Genomic DNA, 9,406 nt, shown 5'->3' on the forward strand with positions numbered 1-9,406 from the left:
TAGGTTATAAGAATATCTCCCAGATAGATTAAGGGCATTTTTCAGAGCTGAATCATGTTCTATTCTGGTCACAGTCATCCTCTCTGCAGCCATTCATTTTCTCATTGTGTCAAAATAAGGGAAGTCATATTTATTCCCCGTCACATTCCCCTATCAGCGGTGCTATTTTGGCTAGTGGCACCATTTGATTTTAAGGGGTTTTAATAGATCCCTATTTTAGCAACTTTTCTTTCTCCTCCAAGACCTGGGCTGACTTCATGAGGACTAATGGGATCGCTCTTGAATTCCCTGCAGCTCCTCATGACATTTGTTAGACGTGGCAGCCGATGGCCGATGGACCACGCTGGCTGAACTTTGTCTAACTGAAATGAAACCAACGCTTCTCACTGCCCCACATAGCCCCAGGCGCTAAAACTGATTGCAGAGAGCTGTGCCTTCAGGGCCACGACGCAGAGCACCTTCAGCTCTCCTTCCATGTCCTTCCTGCAGGCCCATGGACCTGACCAGCATCAAGAGGGGTCTGGCCAAGGGCCACATCCGTTCCTTGGCGCAATTCCAGTGCAGCCTGATGCTCATGTTCCAGAACGCCATCATGTATAACGCCGCCAACCACCACGTGCACCGCATGGCGCTGGAGATGCGCCGCGAGGTGCTGGAGCAGATGCAGATGCTGGGCGAGGCCCTGCTCCGCTCGGAGCACCGCAGGTAGCGGGGCGCCGCGGGGCCGGGCAGCGGGCCGCGCTCGGCGTCGGGGCGGGCCGAGAGGCGGGGCGCGGGGCCGGGCGCCGCTCGTCATTGGTTAAGGCGCCACGGGGAACTGCGCTCATTGGCTGGCGCTCACGCGGCGGTCGTGAATCGAGCTGCCGGGCCTTGCGTGCCCCGGAAGTGGAAGCGGCCGCCGGCAGCGCGCGAGCATGGCGCGCGAGAAGCAGGAGGAGCCGGCGGCGGAGGCCGCTCCCGAGTTCTCGTACCGGGAGCAGCTCGAGCACCTGAACCCCATCGCGCAGCCGCTCGCCTCTCGCAAGCTGACGCGCAAGCTCTACAAGTGTATCAGGAAAGGTGTGGTGGGTGCCGGGAACGGGGCGGGGGGCTGGCCGGGGCCGTGCTGCTCCTCACGCGGTGCCTCTCTCGCAGCGGCCAAGCACAAGCAGATCCGCCGGGGTGTGAAGGAGGTGCAGAAGTTCATCAACAAAGGCGAAAAGGGGTAAGCCACGCCCTCACCCTACGGCACGGCGCGGGGCGGCCGCTGACACGGGTTTTTCCTGCAGGATCACGGTGCTGGCCGGCGACACGCTGCCCATCGACGTGTACTGCCATATCCCCATCATGTGCGAAGACAGGAATCTGCCCTACGCTTACGTCCCCTCCAAGTCGGTAAGGAGGAGCCCGTGCTGGTTGGCTGCAGCTGGGCTGCTCTGTGCCAGGGCTGTGCTGGGGAAGGAGGCATACGTGGGGTGCCCAGCAAAGCACCCTGTGCTTGAGCAGCGCCAGAGCATAAGGGGAGCAAACAGCCACAGCCCAGGTGTAAAGCTGTTTTGTGACAGGACCCCAGAACTGTTTGCCCCAGTGGAGCTCTCTGGGGCAGAGCCAGGACAGATGTCTTTTTTCTCCTTTAGTTCTGAACTGGGACCTGGATGCATACAGAAAGGAAGCACTGACCAAGGTGTGGTTTTGGGAGATGTCCCTCCCTGCTCAGACCAAGGGTTAGAGGTGGTCACTGCCTTCTCTGCTCCGGGTGAGGAGTGGGACACAAGAGGCCGATGTCAGGCACTTATGGCACATGTCAGCCCTGCTGGGCAAAACTAGGAAATCTTCTTGGGCTGCATCAACAGAAGGGTGGTATCAGGGCAAGCATCACATGCTGCATCCAGGCCTGGGGCTCTCAGTACAAGAAGGGTTCTGAGCTGTTGAAGCTTTTTTGGAGGGGACCACGAAGATGCTCAGAGGACTGAAGCACCTCTCCTACGAAAAAAGGTTGAGGGAGCTGGGCTTATTTCACTTGGAGAAAGCTCTGCGGTGGCCTTGTTGCAGTACTTGAAAGGAGCTTATAAGCAGGAGGGGGACCAACTTTTAACATGATTTAATAGTGATAGCACAAGGGGTAATGGCTTTCTACTGAGGAGGGAAGGTTTGGGGGAGATGTTAGGAAGAAATTCATTACCCAGAGGTTGGCGTGGCACCGGCACTGCTGCCCAGAGCTGTGGGTGCCCCATCCCTGGAGGTGCTCAGGACCACGTGGGATGGGGCCCTGCATAGCCTGAGTTGGTGGGGGGCTGCCAGCACAGGGCAGGGGTTGGGACTGGGTCAGCTTTAAGGTCCTTCCCAATGCAACTGTTCTGAGTTGCCTGCTCTCAGGAGCTTGCAGGGCCACCTTCCTGTGTCCCAGCAGGGTGTCAGGCTCTGTCTGTGCGGGCTGCCCACTACCCCCAGCCTTCTGCTCTCCTGCAGGACCTCGGGGCCGCGGCCGGCTCAAAGCGACCCACCTGCGTCATCCTGCTGAAGCCACACGAGGAGTACCAGGAGGCCTACGATGAGTGCCTGGGGGAGGTGGAATCCCTGCCGCTGCCCTTGTGACCTCCGGGGGCACCGTCTCTACGGTTGGGGGGGGGGCGCCGTTGGGGTGGGGGGCGCTGATGGTGAATAAAGCTGTTGGGATGTTTGTAAGGCCGCGCCCGGTGCCCTTTGGTGTGCGGGATGGGGGTCCGCCGCGCGGAAGGGGCGCCCGGCGTGAGGGGAGCGGGGCGGGGGGGCGGGGCCGGCTGCTGCGCGGCGGAAGTTGGGGGCGGCTGTTGTTCCCCGCGGCGTGGCGCGCGCGGCTCGGGCCTCGGCTGGGGGCGGGAGGCGATGCCCGTCCCGACGGCGGGGCCCCGGAGCCGCCCCGCGGGGCTCGGCCTGTCCCTCGGGCCCCGGAGCCGCCGTGAGTCAACGCGGTGAGATGCCCGAACCGGTTGTGCCGCTCGCTCCGCGCCGCCTCCCTCCTTGCCGCGCCGGCTGAGCCGGGCGGGAGCTGCGGAGCGGGGGCGACCACCGGGAGCGGGGCCCGAAGCCCGGGCTGCAGAGTCGCGGCTTTCAAAGGAAGCAGAATTCGGAGGAACGAAATCTAGGTTTATTGCAGGAAAGGCCGAGGACGTTACAAGCGCGGCCAGGGCTTCTTCCACGCCTCTCCCCGTGCCCTCGGAGGAGATACGGGGGTGCCCCATCCCTGCTCCCACCTCTCCCGTGGCGCTGCCTCCTCTCAGCCCCAGGACTCCGTGCTGGGGAGCTGCATGAACCACCCCTTATCCCACCAGCACCACGGCACGGAAAGGGCTCAGCTGCAGCGCTGGGGCAGCTCCTCCTCTCCGTGCACGCAGCTCCTCCAGGGCTTTCCCAGCAGCAGCAGCAGCACCACCTCGGCCAGACCCAGGGCACTGATTGCTCCCAGGACCCCGCTGGAACCCACAAAAGGGCCGTGGGGATGGGGACAGGGCTCGAGCCTCTCCCTAGCATGATATTAAGTTACAGGTTGAAGGGAAAAGGGGAACAGAGCGGGAGGGATGGGGAATGGCTCACAGGGCATTCGGTCTTATGCCCCCAATGGTAGAAGGGAGTGCAGGGCAAATGATCCTGGAGTCAGAGCACGGGGCACATGCAAGACCCCTGGTACAGATGATCCCCCCTCCAGCGACCACCCCTGATGGGCCCGAAGCACTGCAAGAAGGAAAAGTTCCCTTGTCGTGATCAGTCCTTCTTCCCAGGGCGGCAATGAGTGGCGAGTCCTTGTGCAGCCCCTGAGATCATCCACTGCAGCAGCAAGAGACCCCCCTTCGTGGTCCCACAGGCATCGTGCTGCTCAGATCTTCGAGGACTCCACCCGCTCAATCCATGGCGAGTCAGCCCCAACATCCCTGGGCTCCGAGCGCAGCTGCCGCAGCTCGCGCTCCAACACCTGGCTCCGGTGGTACATCTCCATGTAGCTGGCCTGGAGCTCCCGCTGGTACCGCAGCACCTTCTCCTTCTCCTCCTGCCAGGTTTTCCTCTCCAGCTCAAAGTTCACAGCCTGCAGCTGGCCCTGGCGCCGCTCCCGTAGCAACTCTGCCCACAGCCACTCCACCTGCCGCTCCAGGGGCTCCGCTGAGTCGCTGTGGAGGCCCCGGCACTTGGAGTCATCCGTTTCACAGCCAGGGAAGTCCTGGCATGCCGGCATGGGGTCATCGCCCAGCGGCAGCGAGGTGCCAGGCTCCGGGGGGCTCTGGAGGGAATCAGCCAGTTGTGCCAGCTGGGAGTCCCTGGCCTGGACCTCCGCCTTGGCCTCCCGCAGCTGCGTCTTCAGGCTGAAGATCTCACCCAGCTTCTGAGCCATCTCCTCCTGGGTATCCCGGAGCTGCTGCTTCAGCAGGGAGATTTCTGCTGCCTTCTGACACACCTGCAAAGCACAGGTGAACAGTGAGGAAGCAGCAGGATCTCAGGGGTGGCAGCACCCCCGACTGTCAACACAGCGTCACTGGGAGAGCATGAGAATCATGCCTGGCTCTTCCCCCCATCCACAAGTCCACAAGTGATAGAGCAGAGAACCACTGCCCCATCCTGGCTGCACAGCCTGAAGGGTGGCAACAGAGAGGGACAGCAGAGGACTCACCTCCCACTTGGTCTCCTCCAGTTTGGGGCTGACACGCTCACCCTGGGACTGCCGGAGCTTGGTCTCCTCGCACTGGCACTGCTGCATGCTCAGCTCCTCCTGCAGCCGCTTCTTCTCTTGCTGTGCCTTGTAGAGCTGCAGCTGCAGCGCCCGCTGGCCGCGCTGTGCCTGCTGTGTGACCTGCTGCAGCCTGGCCATGTACATCTGCTTCAGGTCCTCCAGCTCATCCAGCCACAGCCGCTGCTTGTCCTCAAATGCCTGCCGGCACAGAGAGACACTGGTGAGGGTCCACATCCTGCCCCTGTGTGGGACAGTGCCTGGAAGGATCCCAGGAGATCCTGCTGCCAGGACATCCCCAGCTAGACCCAAGGAACAGAGCTTCAGTAAGAGGTTCCCAGCCTGATTTTGGAGATGCTGCTGCCCCACAGGCCGTGACAGTGAGTTCTCCCATGTTTGGGCACCCACCAGCCATCATGGCAGGGCACCAGGCCCTTCACAGCTCCTTCCACCCAGACACCACCTCCCCACAGCCCCACTTCTCACCTGCGCAAAGGGGTCCTCGGTCTCACTGAGGCTCCTCTTGAGCTGCCGCAGCTCTCCCCCAGTCTCCTTCAGCCGATCTTCCAGCTGCTTCACCGCATCCTCCAGGGAGTAGGTGAACTCATAGGGCGGTGGGGGCTCCCCAGGGCTCTGCAGCCGGCTCAGCGTGGCCATGCTCTTGCAGGACAAGGGTGCCTTTTCAGGAGCCAGGGGGTCCCTGGGGCTCCGGGACACCCTGTCCAGAGAACCTCCAATGTGGTTGATGTGGCCCATGGAGGCACTGAACTGGCTCTGGGCAGGCTTGAGGCGGGAGCCATAGGAGGGGAAGCTCTGGATGGAGTTGTGGCTGGAGTCAGAGGCTTCATCCAGGCTGATGGCGTGGAGCAGGTGGGTGCGGAGCGGGCCATGCTGTGGGGCCGCCGTGGTGCTCTGCGACAGCAGCGTGTGCAGGCTCCCATTGCTTTTGGACAGCTTTTGCCCCTTGGATGAGGAGAGGCCTTGCATGGAGACCAGCCCCTTCCCAGTCACTGCCTTGAAGGCCGAGGGCCTGATGCGGCACTGGAAAACACAAGCAAGATCAGGCTGGGCCCCACCAGCACGCACCATGCCCAGCTCCACTCAGAGAAAATGCATGCTCACAGCCTCATCCCTTCACCCATGCCCCAAATCCCCATGTCCCACCTCCCATTCTCGGCACATTCAGCTCATCCTCCAGCCCCATCCACCCCACAGCAGGACACGCTTTAGGGACAAGTCTCATATTTCACCTTGTCGAAGCGGCCCCTCTCAGGCAGCGAGCTTTTGGAGAAGTCAGCTCCGCGGTGATGCTCCCGGGAGCAGCGCTCAGGGGATCGGTTCTCGCGGTCACTCTCGTAGTCCCGCTTGTAGCACGCTCCTGATGCCTGGTGCTTCCGTTCTGACCGGGTCTCCTTTTTGGCTCCGTGCAGGTATCCGAAGAGCTCCCGCTGGCTCGGCCCCTTCCGCAGCAAGCCATCAGGCTGACGAAGCCCCCGTGTGCCCCCCAACGGGGCCCGCAGCTCCAGGGGGGACAGGTCCTGCTTCTCCACCAGGCTGCCCACGCTGCCCATGCTGCCAACGGGCACAGAGGAGAGGTAGGTGCCGAGGACGCGGGTGTCAGGCTCGCAGCTCACAGGGCCTTGTGCTGCTGCCATGGAGAATCAGAGAAAAGCCCGGTACCAGCACTGCCGAAGGAGAGACAAAGTCAGCATGGTGGTGTAAACAGGACCGCAGGCCCATCACGGATACCCTGCTTGCAGCAGGGGCGTGGAGATGCCCATTCAGCCCTACATCCTAGCACTCAAATGAGGGGGACCCCAAAGGGCCACGTCGGCAGCCAAGCAAGCAGGGCTCTGTCGTGCATGGGGCAGAGCAGGGGTGGGGGCTCCCCGCTGCCACCCCCCATGGCTCAGCGCCTCCCTCCCACACCCAGCCCCACCTCCCGCCCGCGGCCGGGGCTGCCACCAGAACAGGCACCTGCCGCCCAGCCTGTTCGGGAGGGCGAGTTCAGCAGCCGGCAGCACCTGCCTGGGCCTGGCGCCAGCCTCGGCCCGGCGGCACCCAGCTGCCCCTTCCCAGGAACCCCCATATAGCACCGGTCTTCCCCCTCCCCGTACCCGTGGCTACCGAGGGCCAGCACTGGCCCTAGGGGTGCCCAAGATCCCCGATCCATTCCTTCTCAAGGGCTGGAGAAGGACGCTGCTACAAACGACCCTGGGGAGGTCCCAGCCCTTTTGGCTCAACCTCTCCCTGGGACGTGCGCATCAGCCCGCAGCCCAGCACAGCCGGACGTGGGACGGGAAGGGGAAGGATGCAGATGGGACAATGCAGGCTTCCTGCACAGGTGGCCGGACCCCGGGGGAGGAAGGCGGGCAGCAAGGCTTCAGCCTCAGTGCTTCATCCTCACGCAGCGGGGAGGGCCTGCTGGGGATCTTCAGGCCCCCGACCCTCAAATTACAGCCTGAGGGGGAACCCCGGTCCTGGAATGAGGGCCAGGGGGCCCGAGGCTCCCCGCCAGGCCCCGTCTGTCGGGCCTCACCCAGGAAGCTGCCCTGGTTCTCAGCACACACGCCGGGTAAACAAACACCCCGCTTTTAATTGCTGCCACGCACAAACCTGTCTGACAGCTCCCGGCCTGCGCTGTCACCTCCCTCCCTCGGCTCAGCACCTGCTCCGGGCACCGCCGGCGCGGAGAGAGGTGGAAGCGGGCGGGGAGAGCTCAGGGGGGGCGCGGGCCCCGGCCCGGAGCACGGCACCGCCGAGGCCCCTTCCCGCGCCCCGGGCGCTCGGCGGCGCCATCGGCCTCGGGAGCGGGGAGCGGAGCGCGGCGGAGCGCAGGGGGCGATGCTCGGCGGATCCCGCGGGAATCCGGGGCCGCGCTCGGCCGAGGCGCGCCGCGGCCCGAGGACAAAGCGCCGCGGCCGCGCGGAGGGGCGGGGGGCGGCACCGGGGCACCGTCCGGGGCTCTGGGGGTTACCGGGACGGGAACGGGCGGCGGGGCCGGGCCGCACTCACCATGCCGGCGGCGCTGCGGTCCACGCGCGGCTCCACTCCTTCCCTCGCCGCGTTTGAACGCGCCCCTCGGCCGCGGCCGCGCGGGGAGCGGGCGGAGCCGGCAGCGGCAAATCGCGGCGCGGAGGCGGGAGGCGCCGGGGCGGGGCGGCTGCGGGGAGGGGCGGCGGAGCCTGGCGGCGCGGACGCGGTGCCCTGCGGCCTCCCCGGGAGCGGAGCTCCGAGGTTCGGCCCCGCGTGCCCTCCACGGTGCCCCGGCCGCCGTCGAGGTGTCCGTGCGGCACCGCGAGGGCACGGAGCGTCCCTCGGCCTTTCGGCTGGGTGACCCGCAGCGCTGCGGCGTGCCGCATCCCGGCGCCTCGGTGCCCGCCCTCCCGCGGAGGGTTGGTGCTCGCGGCGTCCCCAGCCGAGGTTCGGGGCCGCCCACATCCGCCGTGCTCTCTGCCAGCTCCCCCCTCGGTGTGTGCTGCCAGCGCTCACCCACTCGCACACGCCGTCCCCGTCCCCGCACGCTCGGTGCGGTGCCGAGGCTCTCGCCGTGTTCCCTGAAGCCACGCGTAACCCACGTGGCCTCCGAGGTGCGGGGCTGCGGCCCTGACCCCCCCGGGGCTGCTGGGAGCGCAGCCAGGCGCGGCTCCGGGGTGCGGGCAGCTCCGAGCGGGCTGTCATCCATCTGCAGAACGCGGTGGGGAACGGCCTCGGCCTTTCCTGCTGCGCCTTTGCTAAGAGCCCGGTGCGTGGGGAGAGCGGCCCCGATCGACCTCCGAAACGCATTCAGGGCTATAAAAGGAAGCCGGGTCCCCAGCGAGGTGCCTCTACCACAAAAGCACCCGGAGGATGAGGGGGCTGCGAGCAGAGCTGCGAAATAACTGCCAGGCAGCGGGAGAGGAGCCTGCAGCGCTGAGCGAAGTACGAGCTGCGCATATGCTCGCTGCTTTCTGCACAGCTCTGTGAAACTGTGCCATCTATTTCGAACAGTGTGGAGAGAGACTTTTATCTGTGCTCTGCCACCGGCACACAGCTGATGGACGCCAGCCGATCCCAAAATCTGAGCAATGGAGAGGGGCTGGTGCAGCTGCAGTGCCATGGGCCTTCCAAAGGTGATGATGGGCTGGCATCTTCCCCTTCCCTCAGCAAAGGACACTGTGGGGATTGGGGATGCCTGCATGCATGCATTGGAAACGACCTGTGGGCTACATGCAGAACAAAAATGGCTGCGACTGGGTGTCAAGACTGAATTGCCAGGGTGGAGAGGCCTTCGAGGCTCTGGGATGGCACATCCCCTTCTGCCCTGGGGCAAGGACAGGCCTGGAGCTGGGGAGGAGCTCGCACTGCCTGCGCGTGGGATGATGCAAGGAGCAAGGGCTGGTCCTCATCACAGCTTTGACCCTTCCATGAAGGCAGCACACTGCTGTGTGCAGCACCAACTCCTCTGCAGCAGCAGATAATGGCGGGAGCCACCAGAATCTGCTCCCTGTGGTTCACAATCCCTGTACTCAGATCCATCACTGTCACTTCCCTCAACTCAGGGCTCCTACCAGGAGCTGCCATGTCTCCATGAGACAGGAACCACTTGGCTTCCTGGGATGGCGACAGCTTCCATCTGCAGGCACCCAGCAAGGGAAGTGCTCCAGAAGATAGCAGCACCTGAAACGTGTGCCAGTGCCTCACAGCGGCCCCACACATGGCACCACCTGTGTGCCAGCACAAGCTTGCAGT

General features: G+C 64.4%; 2 protein-coding genes across 3 annotated transcripts; one reads left to right on the forward strand and one right to left on the reverse strand.

Annotated features, from left to right (window-relative positions):
* The first annotated feature begins 493 nt into the window (after positions 1–493).
* Positions 494–2,601, forward strand: NHP2 (NHP2 ribonucleoprotein). 2 transcript variants are annotated; one of them, XM_048960162.1, is made up of 5 exons: positions 494–705; positions 1,135–1,204; positions 1,269–1,374; positions 1,617–1,663; positions 2,449–2,601. In XM_048960162.1, the coding sequence occupies exons 1-5, from the start codon at positions 494–496 to the stop codon at positions 2,572–2,574; spliced, it is 561 nt and encodes a 186-aa protein (XP_048816119.1). In that variant the 3' UTR covers positions 2,575–2,601. The 2 variants fall into 2 exon arrangements, with proteins under 2 accessions (XP_048816119.1, XP_048816120.1); XM_048960163.1 differs by lacking the exons at positions 494–705; positions 1,617–1,663 and adding an exon at positions 778–1,059.
* Positions 2,602–3,100: 499 nt separating this feature from the next.
* Positions 3,101–7,782, reverse strand: N4BP3 (NEDD4 binding protein 3). The gene is made up of 5 exons (XM_048960466.1): positions 7,691–7,782; positions 5,926–6,360; positions 5,162–5,716; positions 4,619–4,876; positions 3,101–4,405 (listed from the first exon to the last, which is right to left on the reverse strand). Exons 2-5 carry the CDS (start codon positions 6,328–6,330, stop codon positions 3,833–3,835), a joined length of 1,791 nt encoding a protein of 596 aa, XP_048816423.1. The 5' UTR covers positions 6,331–6,360; positions 7,691–7,782; the 3' UTR covers positions 3,101–3,832.
* Between the last annotated feature and the right edge of the window lie 1,624 nt (positions 7,783–9,406).

The sequence above is a fragment of the Lagopus muta genome, chromosome 14 (assembly GCF_023343835.1).
Source record: "Lagopus muta isolate bLagMut1 chromosome 14, bLagMut1 primary, whole genome shotgun sequence".
NCBI lineage: Eukaryota > Metazoa > Chordata > Aves > Galliformes > Phasianidae > Lagopus > Lagopus muta.

What these genes read in the sequence shown, in the direction of transcription:
- NHP2 (XM_048960162.1), top strand. Translation starts at nt 494, where the DNA reads ATGGACCTGACCAGCATCAAGAGGGGTCTGGCCAAGGGCCACATCCGT. An exon ending in CTCCGCTCGGAGCACCGCAG is followed by an intron (nt 706 to 1,134) that starts GTAGCGGGGCGC and finishes CCTCTCTCGCAG; the next exon opens with CGGCCAAGCACAAGCAGATC. An exon ending in ATCAACAAAGGCGAAAAGGG is followed by an intron (nt 1,205 to 1,268) that starts GTAAGCCACGCC and finishes TTTTTCCTGCAG; the next exon opens with GATCACGGTGCTGGCCGGCG.
- N4BP3 (XM_048960466.1), bottom strand. Translation starts at nt 6,330, where the DNA reads ATGGCAGCAGCACAAGGCCCTGTGAGCTGCGAGCCTGACACCCGCGTC. An exon ending in CCGAGGACCCCTTTGCGCAG is followed by an intron (nt 4,877 to 5,161) that starts GTGAGAAGTGGG and finishes CTGTGCCGGCAG; the next exon opens with GCATTTGAGGACAAGCAGCG. An exon ending in TGGAGGAGACCAAGTGGGAG is followed by an intron (nt 4,406 to 4,618) that starts GTGAGTCCTCTG and finishes TGTGCTTTGCAG; the next exon opens with GTGTGTCAGAAGGCAGCAGA.